The sequence below is a fragment of the Eutrigla gurnardus genome (genome assembly GCF_963514095.1).
Source record: "Eutrigla gurnardus genome assembly, chromosome: 5".
Classification (NCBI taxonomy): Eukaryota; Metazoa; Chordata; class Actinopteri; order Perciformes; family Triglidae; genus Eutrigla; species Eutrigla gurnardus.
This window is the reverse complement of record NC_139919.1, coordinates 27,486,697-27,510,797: the sequence shown is the minus strand read 5'-3', so window position 1 is coordinate 27,510,797 and position 24,101 is coordinate 27,486,697. Positions and strand designations below refer to the sequence as shown.

Genomic DNA, 24,101 nt, shown 5'->3' with positions numbered 1-24,101 from the left:
CCAATATTATAGATATTACAAGCAAGAATTGTCAGAATTATTTTATTAAATACAGTTGGCTTGAAATATTAGTATTTATTATTATTTCCATTTAGTAAGCAGCATTTTTTTGTTTTTATTTTTAGGTAGAAGTAATTCCAGACATTTTATTTTTAAGAAATGTTTTATTACATGCATATAATAATAGCTATATATTTTTTTAAATAATTATTTAAAAAAAATATATATAAATATATTTATCTGCATTAGAAAATTATTTAAAAAAATATATATATATATTTATCTGCATTAGAAATAATTATTTTTAAAAAAATATATAAATATATATATATATTTATCTGCATTAGAAATAATTATTTAAAAAAATATATAGCTATTATTATATGCATGTAATAAAACATTTCTTAAAAATAAAATGTCTGGAATTACTTCTACCTTAAAATAAAAACAAAAAAATGCTGCTTACTAAATGGCAATAATAATAAATACTAATATTTCAAGCCAACCGTATTTAATCAAATAATTCTGACAATTCTTGCTTGTAATATCTATAATATTGGGAGCTATTAATACTTAAATGACTAATAAAAGGCACACACCTTTTTCATTTATGCTCAAGAAAGCAGGTCTAGCACAAAATGAGACATGCTTTAAAAAGTTCTCAAAGTTTTACAATCAGCTATATAATGAATTACCCCCCAAAAAGGGGAGTAGAAGCACTTCTGCTTCCTGTAAGTAAAAGTGGACAGTGGCTTGCCAGAGAATGGATTTAGACTAATAATCACCAGTAAAGGTCAGACATGTGGACCTGATGATACGGATATTACACGTCAGTAGTAGATAACAGATTACTTCTTCTTAGATATCAAGAGGTTCGAAATAGGAAGGACCTTATTAAGCACTTGATACAATGCTAAATAAGGTCATTCCCATTTCCAGAGAAGTGGTGAATTGTGTGAGGAGTTTCAGCCCTATCTGTAAGCTCCCCTCGGTTTTACAAAGCTTTATGGCCAGTTTCAGTTCTGTTTGGTGAGGTTCAATCTCACGCCGTTCTCAGCCGTATGAGGCAGCCGTTCTCAGCATTACATGTGCAACCTGCTCAGTGCCGGGGCAGCAGAGGGACACAATTAGCGACTAGCTGGGGCATTTAGCAGCAAAAGACCCAGATGTTTCCCTCAGGAGCCTGCCACGAACAACAAATGAATGATTACAAATAACTGGATCCAATGCTGGCATGTACAACAGAAAAAAATACACTATAAACATACTTTATTAACAGCCTGAACACTGATTATTATTTGGTCTTTTTTTTTGCAGAAATTCAAAGAAAAAGAAATGGATCATAAGAAAATAGGAGAAAACAACACTAAGTGCACAAGCGAGCATTTTTGATCAGACATCTAAGGTCTGAGCCGTTTCACCGCCCCGTCTGAGGAGCTGAAAACGATGCAGTAAAGTCCAACCTTTCTCCCCGACACCATCTCATCTTCTACCTGTTGCACAATCGGAATGTGTCACTCCAGGCCGCTCAGGGGTGACTGACTGGGAATTCTCATTAGGTAACTTGCGATGGGAGGGATTTCGAGCCGGGGGAAAAAAGAATCATCCCTCCACAATCCGACGAAGTATGTTGCCCAGACCGCCCTTGGTCAGCTGGAGGGGGGTCTTCTCCTCCTTGTTCTCGATGTAGATGCTGGCCCCGTGTTCCACCAGCACTTTAGCTGCTTCGACACGCTCCTCATCGCACGCCAGGTGGCTGGTGAAAAAAATAAAATAAATGCATGCAGAATTGTTAATGTAATTTTTTTTCCAGTATTGTTAGCACCATATACTAAATCCAGATCACCTACATTGTTTAAGACCAGATTCAAATATCTCTTAGATTGAAATTGCAAACAAAACCAAACCTATCTGGACGGCTGGATATCACTAAAGGTGAGAAAATATGTTTTAAAAGTAGATGAACTGCCTACAGAATAACACTGCAACTGTATTATGCTATTATTATTATTCACACGTACAGAGCTGTGTTGCCCTGCGAGTCCTGGATGTTGGTTGAGGCACTCTGTTTGAGAAGCAGCTGGATGAGACGGGTGTTGCCCTTTGAAGACGCCCTGTGGAGGGGAGTGGACTCATATTTGTCGGAGATATTGGGGTCTGCTCCATTTTCCAACAACAGCAGGGCAATCTATAAAGAGGAACATGCTGTGGTCATTGACAGGCAAGCTTCTTTGAAATTCATGTGACTTCCTATTTATGTGAAATATATATTTTCAGATCCTGTTCCGTTGGTTAAAAAAAAAAAAAGGCATGCCACATTTAATACAGGAAAAACCATATAAGGTGAATCCTCACATCCAATTAATAAAATTCCAGTTCATGCGTCTCGTGTTTGTGTGACTTTCTGCATGTTGTCGCCCTCTGCAGTGATGAGGCTGCACAGCAAAGACAACAAAATATTTTCTGTGTTCTAATTCCATACTAAATACTTATTGTAACTGTATAATATATGTTCTGCAGTGAGTATGCAAGAAGTATTTATACACGTTACTGTTATGTACTATAAGTAAAATAATGCAATACATACATGCGCTGACAAATACTATTCTATGACAGTTTATACTTGTCAAAAAATCAATACTCGATACTAATCCATAAAACTTAGTATCGAATTAGATACTAATTTTCAATCTTAATTACGTGTCATATATACGCTACAGTAATGTTACTGTGAGTTTTTACACTACGTCAGACAACTTAGTGATGTCCTACTGTTTCTGCTTCCTCTTAATTTTGTGTCCTTTCCCCCGTGGTATCGAGTATCCAGTATTTTCCTGGGTATCGGTATCAAGTTTTAGATTCTATAATCATGAAAACCTAAGAACAGTAAAGTTAAAAATCCCCATCACAGTTTCCTAGAATTAAAGGTGATGTTATCAAACGTGTCGATTTGTCTGATTGACAGTCCAAAACCTAAATATATATAATTTTATAAAACCATTAATAATTCATTTTCATATTTGATATACATTTAATAAAAATAAAAAAAAGACTTAAATAATTAATTGATCATTAACATTTTCTGTGGACTGAAAAAGCAGTACATGTATGGAACTATTTGAAAGACATAAACATGTAGACGTGTAGTTAGTAATGCAGTCATTTGGCATCACATAAATCAATACGGGCGAGAAAAATCAATACAGCACAGTATTGTGATAATTCGTGGGGCAGTATTGTATCGATACATGGTCAGTCAAATCTATTTTGCTGCAATAAAAGTCAATGATGAACCAAGTGTGAACTTCCTATTAGATAAAACAGATGTATCTTGGCCTGATAATATCACAGCATTGAGGCCACCGGTGATTCCCCACCCCCAATAGAAAAAACAGCCGAAAATGACTGCAACCCAGGAGCCTTTACCTCATATCTGTCTTTAGAGGCGGCGTAGTGCAGAGCGGTGCAGCCGTTTTGATTGACTGAATTCAGCTGAGCTCCTTTGGATATTAGAGAGTCCACTATCTCTTCTCTGCCTGCAGACGCTGCAATGTGAAGAGGCGTCCACAAAGCCTGGAGAGGGACCACATCACATGCAATCAATTCACACATTAATAAAGATAGATTAGGTTTAGGTTCGAGTCCCTCGGCTCCTCCAGTCTGCATGCCGAATGTCCTTGGGCAAGACACTGAACCCCAACGTGCAGGCGGCTCCTCTGCCCTCAGTGTATGGCAGTGTATTTTTATTTTATTTGCTTGTTTTAATGTTTTTTTTTCTCTCCAATGCTTTAAATGTTTTCCGCCTTGTTGTTGAAAGGTGCTATACAAATAAAATTGCCTTGCCTATGAATGTGTGTGAATGGGTGAACAGACTGAATGTAGTGTAAAGCACCTTGAGTAGTCAAAAAGACAAGAAAAGCACTATATAAAAAGGTCCATTTACCATTTTGATAGATAGATAAAAATGGATTTAAACTACATTAAGTTTATATTTATTTTAAATGATGAATAATGGATTAAAATAATTAATTATGGATGGGTCTATCAGGCATTTATTATACTCTATACTACTCTATACTACTATACATACTATATGTATGGTATTGTTTAATCCTCAACCGTCTAAGGGGACAGAAGAAAAATGCTCCATAACAATACAAAAAGTAGTTTTAATCTTACGTCATCTTGCAGGTTCACGTCAACTCCCATGTCCAGCAGAAACGTCACCACGTTGGTGTGTCCAGCAGAACAAGCCCAGTGCAGCGCGGTTCTACTGTCCTGAAGTCACACAAGCAAAAAGTCATGGGTGAAAACGTCATATTATATTAAAATTAAAAATAAAATTAAAACATTCTTACCTGGTCCGTTTTGCAGGCGAGCGATTTATCTGACAGGATGCACTCTCTTAATTTCTCAAGCTCTCCCGTATAAGCTAAATTACAGACCTCCACGTTTGACACAGAACCCGCCATTCTTCGATATACTTGTCTAATATACTTATAATAATCTCAAAGTAATGTTACAGCCGCACAACCAAGTAGGAGGACACTCGGGAGTCGTTTCGTTCCTAGCTTTTAAACCAGAGGAGCAATGACTCAGGAAATTATGAACTCTACTTCCGCTTGGGTTGTTGATCCTTATCAAATTAAAATACCATCGGTGGTATCACCTGAAAATGAGAATCAATTGCAAGGTCGTTCTGTAATTCATTAATGTATTATTATGATTTAATCACTTCACAAACATAATACGTTAAAACGGGATGTAAAGGCTTTAAACCACGCTATTTATTGTATTGGAACGAACGCACTGATATTTTATTTTGGTAGGTACCGCTGTTGCCCAGCGGAAGTAATACGCATGTAGCAAAATGGCTGCGTTGGTTCGCTAAACGAACAACAAGAAGAACCTAAATCCATGCTTGGAAAATATAATTCCGTAACTAATAGCCAATATATTCAGTGTCGTTCGGAAACATAAACGCGTCGTTATGGCAACCACGCTGGTACGTAAACTTTCGCTACACTTTTAATGCTAAAAATCAACTAGCTAACGCGTTGTTATGCTAGCTAGCTGTTTCCCAATGTGCGCATTGTTTCGACTTAACGTTCAACGTCCGTTTCTCACACTAGGATTACAGGACCCGTGTCGACCAATCATCCAGGTATTCAGAAGAATTTGTCAACATTTATTACGACTGCATGGATAAGAAAAGAAGGGTGAGTGGTCTTTTTTTGTTCTCTGAATTCACTTCAGTTAGATGGCTGTACTGGAGCTCGCCCTACAGATGCGCACGGCCAATTTTTACCGTATTACCGCTATCAGGTGCACAGAGATATCGAGGATGGTATTCATCAGTTAGGTCCCAATTGTCAAAAATGAGTCCAAGTACGTTTGCGTTACATTACATAGTTTGGACACTAGAGAGCAGTGACAACTTTATGTTTCAACTCTAACATGCCCCAATGAACTAATCACATTTAAGTGATCCCTTTTCAAAGAATAATAGAAATGTTATCAAATTATTTTCTCCCCATATATCAATGTCTGTCTATAGAGTGCGCTATTTTGTTGACTGTTGTTCGTAACAATCATTATTTACTGTCCTCCCCATGTCTCAGAACTTGACCCGGCTCTACCTGGACAAGGCGACCTTGGTGTGGAATGGGAATGCGGTTTCAGGAATTGATGCTCTGAGTGAGTTCTTCGAGGCGTTGCCTTCCAGCGAGTTCCAAGTTCAAACACTGGATTGTCAGCCAGTCCACGGTGAGTGGGGCAATCTAAATCACATTCAAGTGCTATCGGTGATTCTCAGGTGTTTTCCTCAAGAACGCAAGAATCCAATCTTTTAATAACGTGTTGTTCTTCTGGTGATGTGCACTCATTCAGCGTCAACATACCCGTTCTTTGTTCACAGAGCAAGCGACCCAAGGTCAGACTACACTGCTGGTGGTGACTGGTGGGACGGTCAAGTTTGAAGGGAACAAGCAGCGTTTCTTCAACCAGAACTTTCTTTTGACGGCTCAGGCTACCGCCAACAGCGACCAGCCCGTCTGGAAGATTGCTAGCGACTGTTTCCGATTTCAAGACTGGAACAGCTGAGGCTCTCCTCCCCATCTCTCGTGTCTGTTTTGTTTGTTTTTTTGTAATAAAGTCACATACACCACATAATATAAAAAAAAAAGTTTATTCTTTAAAATGTCGAACAAGGCGTGTGATCATAATGGAGTAATAAATACAAATAGAATCACCAAACAACCAGCTGTAAAGCGAAGTCTGCGTCCTTAAAGTTTTAATGATCAAAATCCGACAACACTTGGAAAAATACATAGAAAACACTCCTATTAAAATGAACGGAATCCACTTCAGATGATACCAAATTGTACATTAACTGAGGTAAAATACATACAGTATTGCAGCCATTTACGACTAGCTAATAAGCAATTTAGCAGTTGGTTAGTAGCTAAACATGCTCGCTCTTAAATAAATACACTGCCCACAAGAATTTTGACAAAAGGGCTTTCTATACAGGTAACCCAATATTTAACAGTTTCATATATTAAACATTTGCTTATCTTCCTGAGTCATTTAGGTTCACACATTTTGGTCTTGGACTTTGTGAATAAATTGACATATTAGCAAAAGCAGGCAAAACATTTGTCGGCAAAAAAAAAAGGTGGATAAGCAGACATGATCACGAGTACATTTTATTCTATATGATCCATGTCACTGTATCTCTGGGTGGGGATATCGTTCCTCAAGTAAACATAACATGGCAGTCTAGCCATTTCTTTTGTAACAAAAGCGTAAACGGTTTATCTCGATGCCACTTCTGCTCGACTACACAAGCGCTGCAGACCGAAGGCACAGTAACATCAGTACTCCAGTACAAAAGAGCAATAGAAGCCTCCGCGATGATTACAGTTGTTAACGTGTTCAATGGAAGTAACAACAAAGCATCAGCAATATGGAGGAGAGTGGTTCATTTCTTTTTTTTTTCTTTTTTTAAATCGTCTACACACTTGAGTGCCAGCAGATTTAAGTGGATGGCAGTTGGGTGCTGTAACGGTCTCGGACCTTTAACATGAAGTAAGAGTTGCCTCTTGTGCATTTATCGACACACGAAAAATAGAAAGCAGCACACATGGATCAACAGCTACAACTATCTACAGCTTTTCTGTTCAAGACATTTCATTTGGACGCCTGTGGTACACAAACGGCACTAACAATCCAACTGGGTACCGCCGGGAGGATTATTTACAGTTGTTATGGTTACAATGGAGACATCGGGTGGGAGGGAGTGAAGTTATTTGCCCCCGTACATCCTCTCTATGTGTTGGAGATAGTGGTTCTTCAGCTCCTTCCTCTTCAGCTTGAACGCATCTGTGACCAGACCCGTCTCGGGGGTCCACGGCTCCGGACTCAGATGTACCTTCACTGGAATCTCGAACCGCTGGAGTTTAACTACAGGGATGAAAAGTGAAGAGGTAAACGGTGATGCTCGCCCTCATTTATCGCAATATCGTACCATGGAAAATGCTCTTCACTGAATTAAAATATAGCACACAGAAGTAAAGATAATTAGTCCGTTTCTTACTGTTAGCAGCAACCTCCTTGATCTCCTTCAGGACCTCTCTTTCCATGTCGGGGTGAGTGCAGATCTCCTCCCATTCCCCCACTATGCCTCTCTGTTTGGCCAGTCCTGTCATCCTCTTCTGGTTGGGAACCACGAAGCTGATCACGTAGTTCTGTTCACTGGAAGGATGCAAAATAGGAACAAGGTTGATAAAAGGCCACAGAGATAAAAATGCATCTATGCTTGCTGTTGCAATACGCATGAACTTGACGTAACAGAGCACACACGTAGTTGTACCTAAAAGCTACAGGAAGCTAGAAAGTAGGAATTTGAAGGTTATTTGTTCGTGTTAAATATGGAAGTTGTCACGTCATCAGCTCCTACAAATTAGAGATGATTGATATTGCACCAAAACTATCCATCCGAAAACAGTTTGGAGCACAACTAAGTGAAAGAGCGGCTTCGGCTGACCGACGTTTATCACACAGAGGTGAGACGACTGAAAAGAATTTATGAAGTTTGTCTTAGGAAACAAAGATATGGGTCAGTTGATATTAGGACTCTTCATTCCTCCTCTAAAGCTTTATTTATATCTGAAGAAGGTTTGAGGTTTTTGAGAGGCGTTTCTAATAAAGGGAAGAATGTGATTATGTGACCTCATACCCAACCCGAGACACTGATCGAGTTCTTCTGGTTTAATTGAGTCTGGCAGGGTTGAATTATTCCCGACAGGTGTCTGGTTTTGAATAGTATTTGCATCCAATTGTATTGGGGCTGAAGATGTTCTTTTTGTTGTTGTTAAAAGGTGTGGGTCCAACGGTTCGCCCGGTGCCCGGGGTTTGTGTGAGCTCCAGGACCTGAGAGGGCGTGAAGTGTAAGCTCCTACTTAATGCCAGCTGAAGAGAAAGATAAATGGAATGGGACCTTAAAGGTCTGATAGTTTAGACAACTATTTTTGCTGTGATCCTAAAGAATTAGACATCACCGTTTAGAGAAAACAAAGTAATTGTCAGCATGAGACTGACAGGTTGAGACTGCATTTGTTGTCCAAATTAATGATGAGTCACACAAACACACATTTGTAAGTAAACCTGAGGACTGGCTGATGTGAAGATGATAATACATGTTTTTAGGTATGAAAAATGAAATCATGTCTGCTACTTTTATTTTTTATATGATATAAAAAAAGGTTTTCCTAGTTTCTATATGGTGTACGTTTCACAAGATAAACAAAGATAAACATGAATTACAAATATTGATACTTTTAAAAATCTCTCACTTCTGCCACGTTATGAATATTTGAGTTATATTGCATCATGTTACATGGTATTATTCATGTGGTTTGATGTAGTGTATGACGTCATGGTTGTCATTTGCATTTGTTCTCTAATGCAGCATTGTCTCCAACCGCTGCAGAGGATTTGCATAAAATAATACGGACACATATTTGCATAAATTTGTTTTGTACGGTAGTTATTACTCCCGACAGTCTAACTGTAAAGCATGTCGTATTTACAACAGAGCACACATGTACTTGTACATGTACTAAGTTACAGGAAATGTACTCGTTCGTGTTAAGTTGCCTCGTTATCAGCTCCTAGAAATCACAGATGATTGATATTTCACCAAAACTATCCACTCAGAAACAGTTTGGAGCACAACTAAGTGAACGAGCGGCTTCAGCTGACCGACGTTTATCACACAGAGGTGAGACGACGGAAAAGAATTTATGAAGTTTGTCTTAGGAAACAAAGATATGGGTCAGTTAATATTAGGCCTCTTCATTCCTCCTCTAAAGCCTTCTTTGTATCTGAAGAAGGTACTTTTTGAGAGGCGTTTCTAAGAATGGAAAAATGTGATAGTGTGACCTCATACCCAACCTGATCAAGTTCTTCTGGTTTAATTGAGTCTGGCAGGGTTGAATTATGTGTGTGAAAAATCCAGTTCCAACTTTTCAGTAGTGTTAAATGTTTATCGTAGTACATCACATGTATTCCTTCATATGGATAAGGGGGGGAGGGAGCAAACCAAATGTCCTGTAAATGACTGAACTCACTCACCTGTTTGCATAAGCACAGATGTTGTCTATGATAGAGCAGTTTTTCAGAGCAGACTCCACTTTGCCAAGAGACACGTACTCCCCAGCCTGCAGTTTGACCAAGTCTTTCTTGCGATCTAAATTTGAATAGGAAAAAAAAATTAAAAAAAACAGTTCATAATAGTGCTCTTTTATGAAGCACAAACGGCTTCCCTGTGAGATGTTAAAACCGCAATTAACTGCCAATCGGTGTGTCTTTTTACAGAAGCTATCAGATGACAGCCATAAGACAGAGAGGTGTAAGAAAAATAGAGACCAGATCATATACACACCGACTATCTGCAGACAGCCATCGGGGTAAATCTCTCCCACGTCTCCGGTGCAGAACCATCTCTGAGAATTTTCATCCACAAAAAAGTCCTGGTTCTTGCTTTCGTTCCTGTAGTAACCCATGGTTACATTCGGGCCGCCGATAAGGATCTCCCCTCTTGGGTTTGGCTGGTCTTTGCTGGTGTAGCCACCTGAGACGAAAGTCGTAAAAAATGTAATTACACGTCGGCCTGCAAGGCGTGTTGGTGTATGTAGAAACACGTCGTTCAACCTCACCTTCAGCCCAGTCCCTCAGTCGGATCTCGCAGCAGATGAGAGGAGCTCCCACGCGACCGGTGCTGACGTCCACCACTGTGGTACGAGACACGATATGTGGTTAACGCATTTATTCACCCTCGCATTTACACTCCCTTCCTCCTCCACAAGCTCACCCTCTGTGATGGTGCCGGCCCCACAGGTCTCGGTGAGGCCGTAGCCCTGGCCCACCGGACAACAGAAGCACACGTTCATGAACCGCTGAGTGGCCGAGGACAGGGGGGCTCCCCCGGACAGCATCATCCTCACCCGTCCTCCGAGGAGGCTCTTCACCTTCCGGAACAACAGGCTGCGGAGACAGATTTGTTGGGTTTTAAAGTCTCCCACCACGAGCGGATTTCTAAAAACGCCACTGAAGGAGAGAAAGTTTGCTTACGCATTGCAGAGCGGTGCGTCATAGCCCCTCTTGATCTGCTCCAGTTTATATTTGTACCCCAGTGTAAACAGCGTCTTCTGAACTACATTCATTTCCTGCACTTTGCTCATCACGTTCTTGTTGATGCGATCCATGATTTCCTTTTAAGGACAGTAAACAAATGATTCATTTAAACATTTGATGATGTGTAAAGCTGGGCTAACGGGAGTAGTGAGTGGAAGGAAAGAGTATGTAGCCTGGATTCTTACGGGCACGGCTGCCATCAGGGTGGGTCGGAGCACGGAGCAGTCTCCTTTACTGCCTCTCTTTATCTTAGTGGACTAAAGGGAACGGAAGAAAACACAAGGTGATGATTACATTGATAGCAGCAATGATTCAGAGCATGAACAACGATGTAATATTAGAAGCCACACCCGGGTATGTTATGAAGAAATATAGCATGACAAACACAACGTGGGTTTCACCTGGTCTGACAGTGTCTGGGGGGAGGAGTAGCCGATCCTACAGCCATATGTGACGCAGGAGATCTCAGCGGTCATTTCCAGAACATGAGCCAGGGGCAGGTAGGCTATGTAAGTATCATTGGGCCTGCAGACACACAGGGGGGGGAGTAAAGGTGAGTTCTTCCTCTACAATTATCACAGCAAGCATCTTTGAGTGTGGTTCCTTGGTTGACAGCAGCTATAGACAGCTCAGCTCCAGAAATGTACCACCTCTGGATATCTGGTGAGTGTTTTGTGTGCAACATGCTACAGCTGTCTTGTCACTTTCTAAGCCAATGATGGAATAGATGAGAAGGAAAGGAAATTCCGTTAAAGCACTCGATTCACATGCGTCACGCGTGCCGACCGATGTGGAAACTCACCCTAATCCAGGGATGCGTTCACACTGGCCCGACATTCCTGCGATGAGGTTACTGTGGACGATCATGACCCCTTTGGGTCTGCCTGTGGAGCCGCTGGTGTACATCACCACGGCCAGATCAGAGGGCTGGGGCTTGACGATGGCTCTCTCCACTGCAAGACAGAAACGGTTATTGTCTCGCACTGTGTGAGGTTTTGACCAAACAGCACAACTTAAGATGAGTCAGACAAATACGCACTATTCTCAGGCAGCGCGCCCAGCTCTAGTACGGCCTGCATGCTGTGGGTGGACACTCCTGCTGGGTAGCCTTCTGTGCTTATTTTCCTCTGGTCCACGTAGATCACGTGCTTCAGTTTGGGGATCAGTGGAAGGACGTTCTGGACAGAAAGAGATGACAAAGCTGCTATTACAACAGGATGTCCACTTGTTTTCTTTTAGAGATAAGAATGATTTCTTGCTCCATATTTGCTGATGTAATCTTCAGAATTCATATCAACGTCATCACCTGGAAACACTGGAACACCCATTAAAATAAGTTAGGAATCTAAAAAGGCTGTCTGAGATTTTATCCATATACATTTTGTTGTCTGACAAGTATAACTTCCATAATAAATGTGATCCATCTTACCAAAACAAAACTGAACAGAACCACACACACACACTGCCTCCACACAGCCTATCAGATAGGAACCTCAGAACCATCACATACTTCTAGAACTATGAAAAGATACTGATATGACTGCCATTCAGTCGCAGATACAGATCTGGTGTATCGGATGAGAAAGCTCTCGCCTCCGTCGTAAACAGGATGAATACAGGATGATAGATGTTCTTTACCGCCTGAATCTGATCTGATCGCCACGTGGTTATCTGTAGGTTTCCGTCTACTGTGGAAACAAATATCCTCTCTGGTACAAATCTAAACTTTCTATAGAAAGCGACAACTGCTTCAAATTGCGACACTTTAGCACGGCTGAGCACCATTCATTAGTATGTTTCCTCAGTTATCACTACAACACATACTGTGTTCATTCATTCAACCATGTGCCAGCAGACAATGCACTTTATTTATCTAGGTTCACCATACCGGCGATTGATGTTAATGAGATTATGTACAGTATTTAATGTATGTCATCTGACGATTATCATTGCTACTCATACAGAGCCGTTTCATGATCGTTGCTCCTTTTGAATTCCAAAAGGCTCGACTCACTTTCAGTTTAGTCTCGAGCAGTTCGGCGCTGGTAACGAGGTGTGTGACTCCGGTCTCGTTCAGTCCGAAGGCAATGGCGTCCTCTCCCAGTGTGGCGTAGAACGTTACCACTGTGATGAAGGAATACATTTCAAAAAGTTTAAATATTAAACATTTAGTGGGGTCATCGACTACATTTGTCCGAGGGCCAGAAGCAAAGATTTTAAATATAAAATCAGAATTTACAACAATAATAAGAGTAAATATTATATATATTTCTTTATTTACAAAAATGCATGTTATTTTTATTAGTCTCTATCAGTGTGACCTGTCTAAATAACTGGGGTAGGTAAATCATACCTAAAAACATTCATTTCCATGTCAACTGTTTGAGGATTTTGCTAAATCCTCTAAATATTGGACCTATTTTTTCCTCCTCATGCTGGATGGGGCGGTTTGACAGGCTGCACGTGGCCTGCAGGCTGTCCGTTGACAATGACTATACTGTAATGTACTTACATGGGAAGTTGCGCCTGAAGCACGCCTGGGCCGTGATCATCCACTCTGCTCTCGTTTCACAGAAGATTGCAATACTGCTTTTGGGCTCCTGCCCCAGAGCTGCCAGTCCACTGCCAAGCTGATTGACTACAGAGTCCACTTCATTGTAGGAAAGCCATCTATAGTCCCCCAGGATCAGCTGGCAAGGGCAAAAAGGGTCGCAACATTAGATGTCTTTGTCCTCACAAGCATCGATCACCAAAACATAAATAAAAGAATCATAATACTGGGAATCCTTACCTTTTTAAACACTTTACCGCTGGGTTGAATCTCATTCTCTTCACTCAGTACATCTCTGGTGCCGAGACAGTCTGCTTGTCCAAACCGCTCCACGGCATACTTAAACAGCTTATCTAGTGTGTCCTTCCCCGGGAAGTCCTCCCTCACCAAGGAGTCGAAGTGGTCCACGCAGCGGTACGGCCCCTCCGCCCGGCCCGACGTGGAACGGGCCTTTATTCGCTTGGACAGAGCTTTTTTCTCTCCGGCGCCGGTGATGTAGTACCAGGGAAGGAAGGACAGGACGGAGTACAGCCATACCAGAAGGTGGATTGGAAACAGGAAGATAGATTGGAGGGCAGAGTCTGACTGGAGACCCATATTGTTCTCTGGATGAGGATACGTGGAAGGGAACTATGTAGCAGCGGTTGTCGGACTGGTTCTGCTGGTCCCAAAGATGATTGAGACGTGTCAGACGAAAAGCCCCCCAATATCGGACAAGTTTAAGAATCCCACAAGTGTAGTATGGAAATATTTGGTCCACTGTCCCCCAAACGTTACACCTAAAGATGGAATAAAACAGAAAGTATGATCAGAACTTTTTTGTTGCTACAATTAATGAAAGCATTTTACGAGTCAACACACAAAAAAAGTTCCGATTGAGTATCACCCAAAATATCAATCAAGTTTAGAGCGATTTTATTGGCCTATCACAGATATTGGTGTCCAATTTGTGCAGATATGAAAGCTTTGATCGTCATAGATTTTAATACAGAAAAGGTTGCTTGAGTTCAGATTATACTCGTGTCAATACACATGTTCTCTAGCCAGGTACACTCTGACTAACTGTTGTAAGCACCATGAGTAACTGGCAGAACATTGTCTGCTGTGTGGATGTGAACTCGCATAACCTGCGGATCTGAAAAGTGAAGCCAATGCCAAAAGTGCCTTAAACAATTATTCTCCCTGCACTCCATCAGAGGCTGCAACTCTGGTTGCACAAAGCGGCCAGATGGCATTGAAGTCTATGAGATAATTATCCCTAACTGTCACTTAATAATATATATATATATATATATATATATATATATATATATATATATATATATATTATTATTATGGAATATTCCACTCAACCCGTCGCTCCTTAAATTTAATGACTGGTTGCAAATCCTCAAATGATGACAGCCGTGTGCCGAAACCTTGGTCCACCAACCAATGGGTGACAACACAATGACTTAGTCAATGATTGCTAAACAGTCCATGTATTCCATAAACTAGAGCTGGTCTCATGAAATGTAACATCACCATCACTCATGGTTAAACTATAAAAAACACCACAAAAGTCACAATTACCAACATACAGCATCATATTCTGACCAGGAAAATTATAAAACACAAATAAATAAAAACAAATATTACCAGAGTGTGACATCTGCATTTTGAAACAAACAAAATCAAATTTTATATATATATATTTACTCTCTCATATGGGCATCAGCCCCAAAAATCCAGCAGCAGTTGGGCTCTATTCATGTGCCAACAGCTGTCTGGAAGAGGAAGTTGGTTGGTCAACTTAAGCACATCTTGTGGCACACTTCTCATAAAATTAAAAACAGAAGTCAGCTACTTTCTGAAGGTTATCTTCCATCTATGTCTAATATTAATTTAACTCAATCCCTTGAAAACCCAGGAAGACTGGCCGAGCACATGTCACTTACCTCTTCCTCCGTTACCAAACAGCATCTGCATGCCTGTCAGCTTTCCCTGCTCAATTATACGGGAGACCTCCTTGGAGGGTGTGTTTCAAAATGTGCCAGTTCCCTCCCCTTTGGTGTTCACGCCGTCTTGTCTCTCAACAAGGAAGGACAGTGTTATCCCAGATGTCATAAAGGGTAGGAGACAGTGTGAAGACACGGCCCCTTTAGATCAGAGCGGCCACTGTCCGAAGACCACGACCCCGAGGATTATGATGAAGAGCACTGACGACCAATGACAACACTCTTGAAGCTCACCCCACACAGTGGCCAGGGAAAGGTCACTCTAGGACAAGCGCTGCTCGCTTATAAAAGCCTCACAGTACAGAGAAGATACCGGAGATAAAACAGACTTCATTTAATATATTGCACTTTTAACTAGTCTTCAGCCGAGAACGAGAAAATCAATGAACACGGTGTAATGGAACAACCACCGTGCAGTACCAGACACGTCAGATAAACACACATGGAAAGATATGAGCTTATGCAGCAAATATGTGGTTATGGACGTGACTACGCATCTACTCTGCTACATTATCTAATTGATGATAAATAAAAAAAAGTCCAATGTAACCAGGGCTCCTTATCCTGAAAGGACCTTGCGTTGCAAAATGTGATTCATACTTTGGTGAATCATAGCTCAGATCCACGTCACACACGTCTGTGTTTCTAATGGAGGAAAAAAAAATATGTTGGCTGCACACCAGGAGATAAATAAAGACTGTGGTGCTATGTTTGAATTTGCTTGAGGCAAGTCAGTTTACCTAAGCAAAGAATAGTGAATTACAAATCATAACCGTGTCAGAGCAGGACAACCAAACTCTCCATTATTAATTTATATTAAAGAATGTATATTCAAATCCTTATTATGTCAGAACAGCACAAGCAAAACTCTCCCTTATTAATTTATATTAAAGAATGTATATTAAAATCCTTATTGTGTCTGAACAGGACAAGCAAAACCCTCTCTTATAATAAAGCAGCTGCAATATAATATTCAGTACAATGTTATGTTGTTGCATTAACCCTTTTCTGACTTAATGATAGTCAGAAAATTCAAAGAAGGCTATTTAATTTGCATGCGTGGTGTGAAAACACCAACCGGGCGCGTGGGACTTGATAACGCGCGCGTGCCGGCACGTTCGACTTCATTTTTTGATACAATTTCTGTTATTTCCATGGCAACGTTAAAGTAGCCATTTTGGATAAAAAAAACGCAACCCTTATAAAACCACGATTCTACGCCAGGAAATGCCTCATGATCAGAGGTTGCTGTGTGTTTGTGATCACCTACTTCCATAGCTAGTAGCATCACCATGTAAACCGAACAAAGATGCGATCACGTCTCGCCGTGCTCAAAACATCGCGACACGTGATGGCGACTTCAACCTGCTCGTTACGGTCGCCTCGGACCCGTTATCCGACAACTGATAAACGGGGGGTCGAGATGCCCCGAGGCGGACGGAACCGTCACATAACCCGGCACACGTTGCCGGCGGTGTCACTGAGAAACAGCCGCCTCATTCATTGTAACGTTAGCTACCGGCAACGTAGCTTGTTAAGACAATTAAACGCCACCCGCATCAAGTTAACTCCCGAACGTAAATCTACACACGGATAAAAGGGCGGTAATGAGATTACCGGAGACCAGCGGCAGAGTGATAGCCTGCTTATCTGCCAGCCTCGCTTCTTACCTTCAGCGGCGAAGAAAACCGGGTCAGGACTCGTTTCTACGCAGGAATGACCGAGAGTTACCTTTCTCCGAGGGGGCCTAGAAACCGGAACTACTACGTCATCTGATTCCATATTCCTGGACCAATGAGGAGTCGAAGTGGCGCCCCCTTTTTCTTTCTCTTTTTTTTTTACGTCGTGCGTGCGCTAGGGGTGGAAAAAAGAAATATTTCAGGATGTGACGCTTCTTTTATTTCACAAGCGGTTTACAGACATTAGGAGTCAGACGTGTGTAACATTATCTGGACACCCAGTGTGTGTGTGTGTGTGTGTGTGAGTGAGTGAGTGTGTGTGTGTGTGTGTGTGTGTGTGTGTGTGTGTGTGTGTGTGTGTGTGTGTGTGTGCCCGTTCTTCTGCTGTATGGACATTTAGGTGCCCGAAGCGAAAGTTTCAATGACGTTGAATGACGTTATTCTACGGTTCCACATCAGCTGGTCTGTCATAATAAATGACAGCACCACTCTCTCGGTCATTATGAGGTTGGGAGCCCCGGGGCCGGTGGTTTAGTTTGTCAACATGCTCGCATCTTGTGAGCTTAAAACTGGATTTAACAAACAAAGATGTTATTGTATTTGTTTACTGTAGAAAAACGTGAGTCGCACAGTATTTTCAGTTGAAACATGTCTGGAGGGGATCTCCAATGTGGGTTTATTGCTGAGTTAATTTACTATCTTAATGTATTGGTAGGTATATATAATATGTCTTGGGTACCATACTGTAGATACAATTGCAGTAAAAGTACATATGATTACTTTATTAAGACGACAGGGGAGTGTACTGAGTACTGATTCAATTCATCCATCGATTCTATGGTTTTACTGATTCTGTTATTTGAAACATTGTCCTGAATTATACAGTAAACATACATACATGTGAGTTTTATATTAAATATATTATATTTATATAAATAAATATATATATATACATACACCATATAAAATAATATTAAAGAAAAAGTTCCTTCGATGTATTCATGTCGATGTCGCCCTCAAGTGGTTGGGAAATAGTAGTGATATTATTTTCCTTTCTTTCTTATTCATTTATATTTTCATTTATCTTTCAGTGGAAATTAAGACTTATATAAATTAACTCAACAAGCCATTCATCTGCCTTCATTTTTAATCCACAATGTAGAAACTAATATTCACCAAACAGAAAAAAAATTCTGCTGGCAATTTGCACATCTTTGTTCCATGTAATCTTTTTATTTTCTCTAGTTTTCATTGTTAACTCAAACACTTTAAACACTACTACTGTACAACGATGAGACGTCACCCAAAAGATGGGGGTTAAGGTACATCACAATGAGGCTCAAAATAAAAGGCCTATAACAAACACACCTCAAACATGACAAAACAACACAAATAATATATATTTTAAATACTATATTTATAAATATGTATTAGATAAATAAAGCAGGATAGATACTGGCAATGACACTTCAGCCCGTATTGAATGAACGTTGTTGTTGAAGTGACGTGAGGAACGTGCAGCCCGCGCCACACCGTTAAACCGCCTGTAGGGGGCGGTGTTGTCGAGGGAACACGGGGAGAGGCGGCGGTACGCTTGTTTTGTGAACCGGAGCAGCCCCGCATAGCACATTTTCTTCACGTTGACCTAATTATGAAATTAATGTAATTTTTGTGATTCATTTTTTAAACCAATTGTTGTTTAAATGATTAAATTATCATTAAAGGGCCGAAGAGAAGCTTTTCAGAAGAGTGGCTTGTCTTCACTATTTAACTGTGTATTTCCTTCTGTTTGTGTAAACCGTCCTTGGGTTAAATGAAAAGCACTATATACATTCAAGTTATTATTATTATTATTATTATTATTACAAAATAGCTAAAAACAGATTTTTTTTTCTAAATGCTACTTTAATTTGTTCCCGCCCCTCACACCCTCCCGCGGACTGCGCGCTACAGTAAAACATTCGCGCCACGTAGCCGTTGGCCCGACCACGTGTCCCGTAAGGGTTGCACAAAAACATCACGAGTGGACGCTGCAGCCGTGGGTGGTACAAATACAGCACATGGTAGCGCTGCGAGTAGCCCTGCACGTAAACGACGGACACCGCCGCGGCCCTCCGAACTCCCGAGCTCGTTTCCAACTCTCGGCTCGCCAGCTGACCGCTGCACAACTGTTACTTTGTTTGCAACCGTCCGCCGTAAGCGTACAACAAAAACACTTTGAAGTCTTTGCGCGAGACGACCGTTGCAAAGCGAGTTTGAGGACTTCTGAAGAAAAACAGAAAACTCCACTTCGCCTGCAGCAGCAGCAGCAGCAGCAACTAGCAATGTCGTCCGGTACAAATGAAGTGAAAAGTTGCCCCATACCCACCAGGGTGCTCACCCTGAAGGACTGGTCCCAGCTACCCGACTGTTACAGCCAGACACCCGGGGGGACCCTCTTCTCCACCACGCCTGGAGGTAAGACCCCGAGACCTACCAGCTGCTTTGTTTTCAGAAATGCGTTAAAAGAAAGTAGGCCTACTAACTTTTCTTTAGTAGCGCTGACTTCACTGTTTGTACGTGCAAGCTGAAAACAAAATAAGGAGTTAAAAAAATAGTATTTAGCTCGCTGTAAAACCCGCAAAATAACTTTTTATCTTGAAACGTAAACAAATAAATAGGTTACACGAGAGTGAACGCATGCCTGCAAAGTGACAGTTGGCTGCAGGCCTCGTGCAATCAACACGTTTGCTGTCATTTGTTGTTTTTTGTGAACCAAAGTGGAATAAAGAAGCATTTTATATAAATGGCACTCATGCACAAATAGTATGGAGTCAGGAAGTTTTGTTGCTTTAAAAAAAAAAAAAATGTTTTACTAAGTTTAAAATGACATTCACAGTAATTAGACATGTTATGTGTTTTTCATTGCTGATGGCAAAAACATCACTTTGCATTAGATGACACGATTTATTGGCGTAATGGAAATGCAAACGACACATTCATGTCTTTGCTGCAAAACCAAAACAGACCTCTCCCCGAAGACAACAGGATCTCTAACCCGTGACTTTGTGATTTAAAGAGGGTGTATGTGCCGAGATGCCAGAGCAGACGAATGATTGGCCTCCGCCTCGGTCGGAGGAGTTGGAGGCCGTCCTATCCCCGCCGCTCTCTGCCCTGCATTTCAGGAACTGATGAGAACATTCTGTACAACTTAATAAGGGGAGCGAGGTGGGGGGAGGGAGGGAGGACATATTTAATGCAAAGGGAGTGCGAGCAAGGATTAAACAAACACAAGAACTGGACTAAAAACGGACTACTGTTGCACAATATGTAGGAAGTTACAACATAGTTCCACTTCATGTACAAGACATTTCACTCTACTGGGCTCATGCCATGTGTCCCTCGTTTCACACGTTTTTTTTTTTTTTGCACAACAGATCTGCATTGCTCGAGCCATAGCTTGCATTCCAGCTCTCTTTCCTCACCCCCAATTTCTCTCCCTCCCTCCCTCCCTCCCTCCCTCCCCTCAGTTCTTTGCTTCCCCCTTTGTCCGGGGCCAAACTGGTCACCAAAGCTATTACATAACGTGTTTTTTCCCTCGCGGCGAGGTTGGGCAGGTTCAAACTCCACGAAAGAAGCAACAACTCCAGTCACGTCCTGGTCAAACTTATCACAACGTGCCATTTATGACACTGTTTTTTTTTTTTTTTCTCTCTCACTTGGAGTCGGTCCAAGTACAGATGGTGACAGAGATGTTGTTTTTAAGACGTGGCGAGCTGCAGGGGGTTTTTCAGTGTTGCTGCTGTGAGAAAACTTGTGAGAAAATATATTCTTGGACGCGCACCTACATGTTGTCACGTCTGCTGTGTCGGCGTTAAAATGATTTGACCCAGTCATAAAGAAGGAACATGTGGCTTCAATCGTGAAGCCTGCTGCTGCAAAAAGAATGTTTTGTACTCTGATTTCCTAGAATTCATTCAGCCCTCCCCTCTGCTCGCACACAGAACCCTCCTTTTCCCCCTCGGATCCCCTCCAGGAGGAACATAATCATAGTCCAACATGTGCACCATGCCAAGATGCAGAGATCTTATTATAACCAGGCTTTCATATATTCTAGCATTTGATCTGTTGTGTTTTGTCTTCATGGAATTAACTTCACTTCCTGTCAGGACGGGAGATTTAATGTTTCAAGTCAAACAACAGATTTTCTCGTCTCCTCAGGTACCCGGATCATCTACGACAGGAAGTTTCTCTTGGATTGTCGGAACTCCCCTCTTGCCCGAACCCCCCCATGCTGTCTGCCCCAGATCCCCGGGGTAACGGTACCCGCCACGCACTCTATGGGGAAGCTGCAGGATCTCAAAGAGGAAGCCGAGGAGGAAGAGAAGGACATTGCAGGTGCAGGATGAATCCCTGACAATGCACCATTTTTAGCCTTATCTAAAAACATTTACATTTAGGGCATTTAGCAGATGCTTTTGTCTAAAGCGACTTACAATAAGTACATTTGTCAAAAGAGAGAAAATCCAGTGTATAATGAGAACAGAAGCGGTCCTTGTACTGAGCCTTGAGGGACGCCTGTTTCCAGAAAACAGGGTTTGGATATAGAGCCATTCCATGTGACCAACAAGATACAAAGCATAATAAGATAACTACATATGCATTTAATGCTTTTCTCATGCAGTTGCAACCCTTTTGTTTCCACCATGAGTCGTCATTTTTAGGTTGCAGTGAGTGTTTATGGGGGGGGGGGGGGGTGTTCGGTCACTATCACTCAGGCTCTTCATGGGTTTAACCACGCTTTAAAAACCAGAACAGTCGCTTGTTACTCAACAATCACTATATATTTATGGTTGTATACGATAGTCTTTCTTTGCTTTTAGGCTGCTGGCGTCGTTAGGGGATAAGAAAGATGTCACAGTTATTTAGCAAATATATGAGTTTACTGAATTTTCTTGTTGGAGGATATGAAGGACCTATTTTTGGCACTGATTGATGGAGGTGCAAACAAACGGTTTTGGGCTCATGGGTGAGATTTGTGACTCATCAGGACCTCCGTTCCTGTCAAACCACAAGGATAACCGCTGACCCCCCCCCCCCCCCCCCCCCCCTTTTTTCCCTCGGTCTTCCCTCGTCTTGGTTTGTAAACACACAGGACATGGTCACGTGGTCCGGGATCGCGAGCTACGCCCATTTAGTCCGATGTTTGTGTATTTTTCTTGACAGTTGTCAAAGCGTTGATAAGGTCTGAACTTTGTCGTCATCCCTGTTGTCGGTTAAGGTGTGGTTGTGCTCCGTCTGCAAACACAAATGTTAACGACCATCTGATTGTCACCCTCCCTCCCCCCTCCATTATTAAAAATAACATCCTAACTGTTTCCTCTCTTCTCTTTCTACAGATGACAACCAGTTTGAGATGGACATCTGAGCTCCAGTATTACCTCCTGTGGAGAGTTATCAATTTAAAAACACCTCCATGGTCTTTAATGACTGTAACGCATTACATTTAAAGCTTTATTTTATTTTATTTCACTTTTTTTTTCCAGAAATAAAAGCTTTCGTGAGGAACCAAAACAAATTGGTGGGGGGGGGGGGTTAGACAACCATAGGGTGTTTTTGACCCTAAATGTGTGTTAAGCAAGGAAATGGTATTTAATGGGCTGATTGGTGGCTCGCTCACGTCGGAGTTGCAGCAGGATTTGGGGAAAAAATCCATTTTGATTTCACTTTTTTTAATCTTTTGTAAATAACGTTGTACAATGTAGCCTATTTTTTAAGTTGGGGGATATAAGATGATTACATTAAGACATGTAGAGTTTTCCACTGCAGGTATCAGTTGTTTTGTTGTATTCCCCCCCCCGTCCCAAAACAGGCCAACTTTCTTTGTGATAGGCGAATACATTTCTCCTAATGTTGGGGGTCAGGGCCTACTGAAAACCAGCTCCTGCTCTGTGTTGTATAGAGGGAGAGCCGAAATGTGAATAATTTCAAATAAAGGCTATTCAGACTGCCGGCAATCAATTTGTTGTTTTTTTATTCCTTTACTTTTCTAAATGTATATCACATTGTAGTTCAATAAATCACATGTCCTGAAACCATCTCATTATGTAATGCATTGTAGGGCTGCATGCAGACTTACTGTACCTTTTTAAATGTCCAGTCCGCCACATTGATAATACCTCATATAGTGAGATTCAGGAAATTGTATTTTTTTGTGAAATTGCAAATGTGGCCCTTGAAGTGTAATGCTTTGTATTTTAAATTAATGTGTGCACATAACAGTAGCTATAACTAGCCTATAGCTTAAATATGTTTCGTCTGCAGCACCTTGTGTAATGAAGAAGTAGTAGTGTTAACTCCACACAGGCAGACAGTTTAAGCTCCTTAGACTAAGGAGTTCAGCGTTAAGCTACATTGCCTTAGCATTAAGGTCAAACCTGAGCATACTGTATGATGCTTTATATCTTAATGAATGGAGATCAGAGGATGTTTGACCAGTAAAACATTTAAAGTGCACCATTAGCACACGTAGATGAAAGGCGGCCCACGTACACCGTGTATTCGGCCTCACTATCACCAGCGTCGGGGTTGGGTATGCCTGCTTGTTCCAGACACTGATCTGTAGATTAGGGAGGCTGACTGTAAGAGGAGGGTCTGGTCTTGAGGAATGAAGTCAGCTGCAACCAGCAAGGCCAGGCATATAAAAAACCACCCTCCACTGTGGGGGGGGGGATGGGTGACACCTGCTGGTTTTTGACCATGCAGTTATCTCAGATATGTAATTGTGGAGTTGCTGAGGGAGAGATATACTGTATAATGTGTGTTTCAGCATTTATTACCCCAAAACGTGGGTTTTAAAGCTGGTGTCAGGGTGTGAACAGTGAAGCATGCGTCATCTGGAAGATAGTGGGTCAGTCCGCTCAGCTGATCTGGTCACATGGTCTAGCAGGTGTGTCTGGAACCTTTGCATCGCATTTATTAGTTATCAACTGACCTTTGAGTCGGCAGGCTCTGATCTACATGATTTCATGTTTAAATTACGACGAGACGAGTTTAAACGTGCGCTCACAGTTGGACTCGCTGGGTGTTACGGAGTTACGGTGCCCTACGGCAAATACTGGACCCGGTGCAGTCCAGGAAGATAACATTCTGCCAAAACCAGGGTAAAACTTAACCACTTGTGTGGGCGAACAAGGC

General features: G+C 41.5%; 4 protein-coding genes across 4 annotated transcripts; 2 read left to right on the top strand and 2 right to left on the bottom strand.

Moving 5' to 3' along the window:
- Positions 1 to 732: 732 nt before the first annotated feature.
- psmd10 (proteasome 26S subunit, non-ATPase 10) lies at positions 733 to 4,585 on the bottom strand. The gene is made up of 5 exons (XM_084009138.1): positions 4,359 to 4,585; positions 4,180 to 4,278; positions 3,427 to 3,573; positions 2,022 to 2,188; positions 733 to 1,756 (listed from the first exon to the last, which is right to left on the bottom strand). The coding sequence occupies exons 1-5, from the start codon at positions 4,470 to 4,472 to the stop codon at positions 1,603 to 1,605; spliced, it is 681 nt and encodes a 226-aa protein (XP_083865264.1). The 5' UTR covers positions 4,473 to 4,585; the 3' UTR covers positions 733 to 1,602.
- A 262-nt stretch (positions 4,586 to 4,847) lies between these two features.
- Positions 4,848 to 7,004, top strand: nxt2 (nuclear transport factor 2-like export factor 2). The gene is made up of 4 exons (XM_084010399.1): positions 4,848 to 5,005; positions 5,133 to 5,219; positions 5,622 to 5,766; positions 5,918 to 7,004. The coding sequence occupies exons 1-4, from the start codon at positions 4,991 to 4,993 to the stop codon at positions 6,100 to 6,102; spliced, it is 432 nt and encodes a 143-aa protein (XP_083866525.1). The 5' UTR covers positions 4,848 to 4,990; the 3' UTR covers positions 6,103 to 7,004.
- acsl4a (acyl-CoA synthetase long chain family member 4a) lies at positions 6,168 to 17,032 on the bottom strand. Its single transcript, XM_084010398.1, has 15 exons — positions 16,917 to 17,032; positions 13,490 to 14,028; positions 13,211 to 13,388; positions 12,713 to 12,822; positions 11,738 to 11,876; positions 11,501 to 11,651; positions 11,100 to 11,223; positions 10,884 to 10,955; positions 10,636 to 10,775; positions 10,376 to 10,548; positions 10,221 to 10,295; positions 9,947 to 10,135; positions 9,637 to 9,751; positions 7,598 to 7,755; positions 6,168 to 7,464 (listed from the first exon to the last, which is right to left on the bottom strand). Exons 2-15 carry the CDS (start codon positions 13,844 to 13,846, stop codon positions 7,307 to 7,309), a joined length of 2,139 nt encoding a protein of 712 aa, XP_083866524.1. The 5' UTR covers positions 13,847 to 14,028; positions 16,917 to 17,032; the 3' UTR covers positions 6,168 to 7,306.
- A 1,934-nt stretch (positions 17,033 to 18,966) lies between these two features.
- On the top strand, positions 18,967 to 22,607 carry eif4ebp3l (eukaryotic translation initiation factor 4E binding protein 3, like). The gene is made up of 3 exons (XM_084010515.1): positions 18,967 to 19,382; positions 21,126 to 21,302; positions 22,304 to 22,607. The coding sequence occupies exons 1-3, from the start codon at positions 18,986 to 18,988 to the stop codon at positions 22,330 to 22,332; spliced, it is 603 nt and encodes a 200-aa protein (XP_083866641.1). The 5' UTR covers positions 18,967 to 18,985; the 3' UTR covers positions 22,333 to 22,607.
- The last annotated feature ends 1,494 nt before the right edge of the window (positions 22,608 to 24,101 follow it).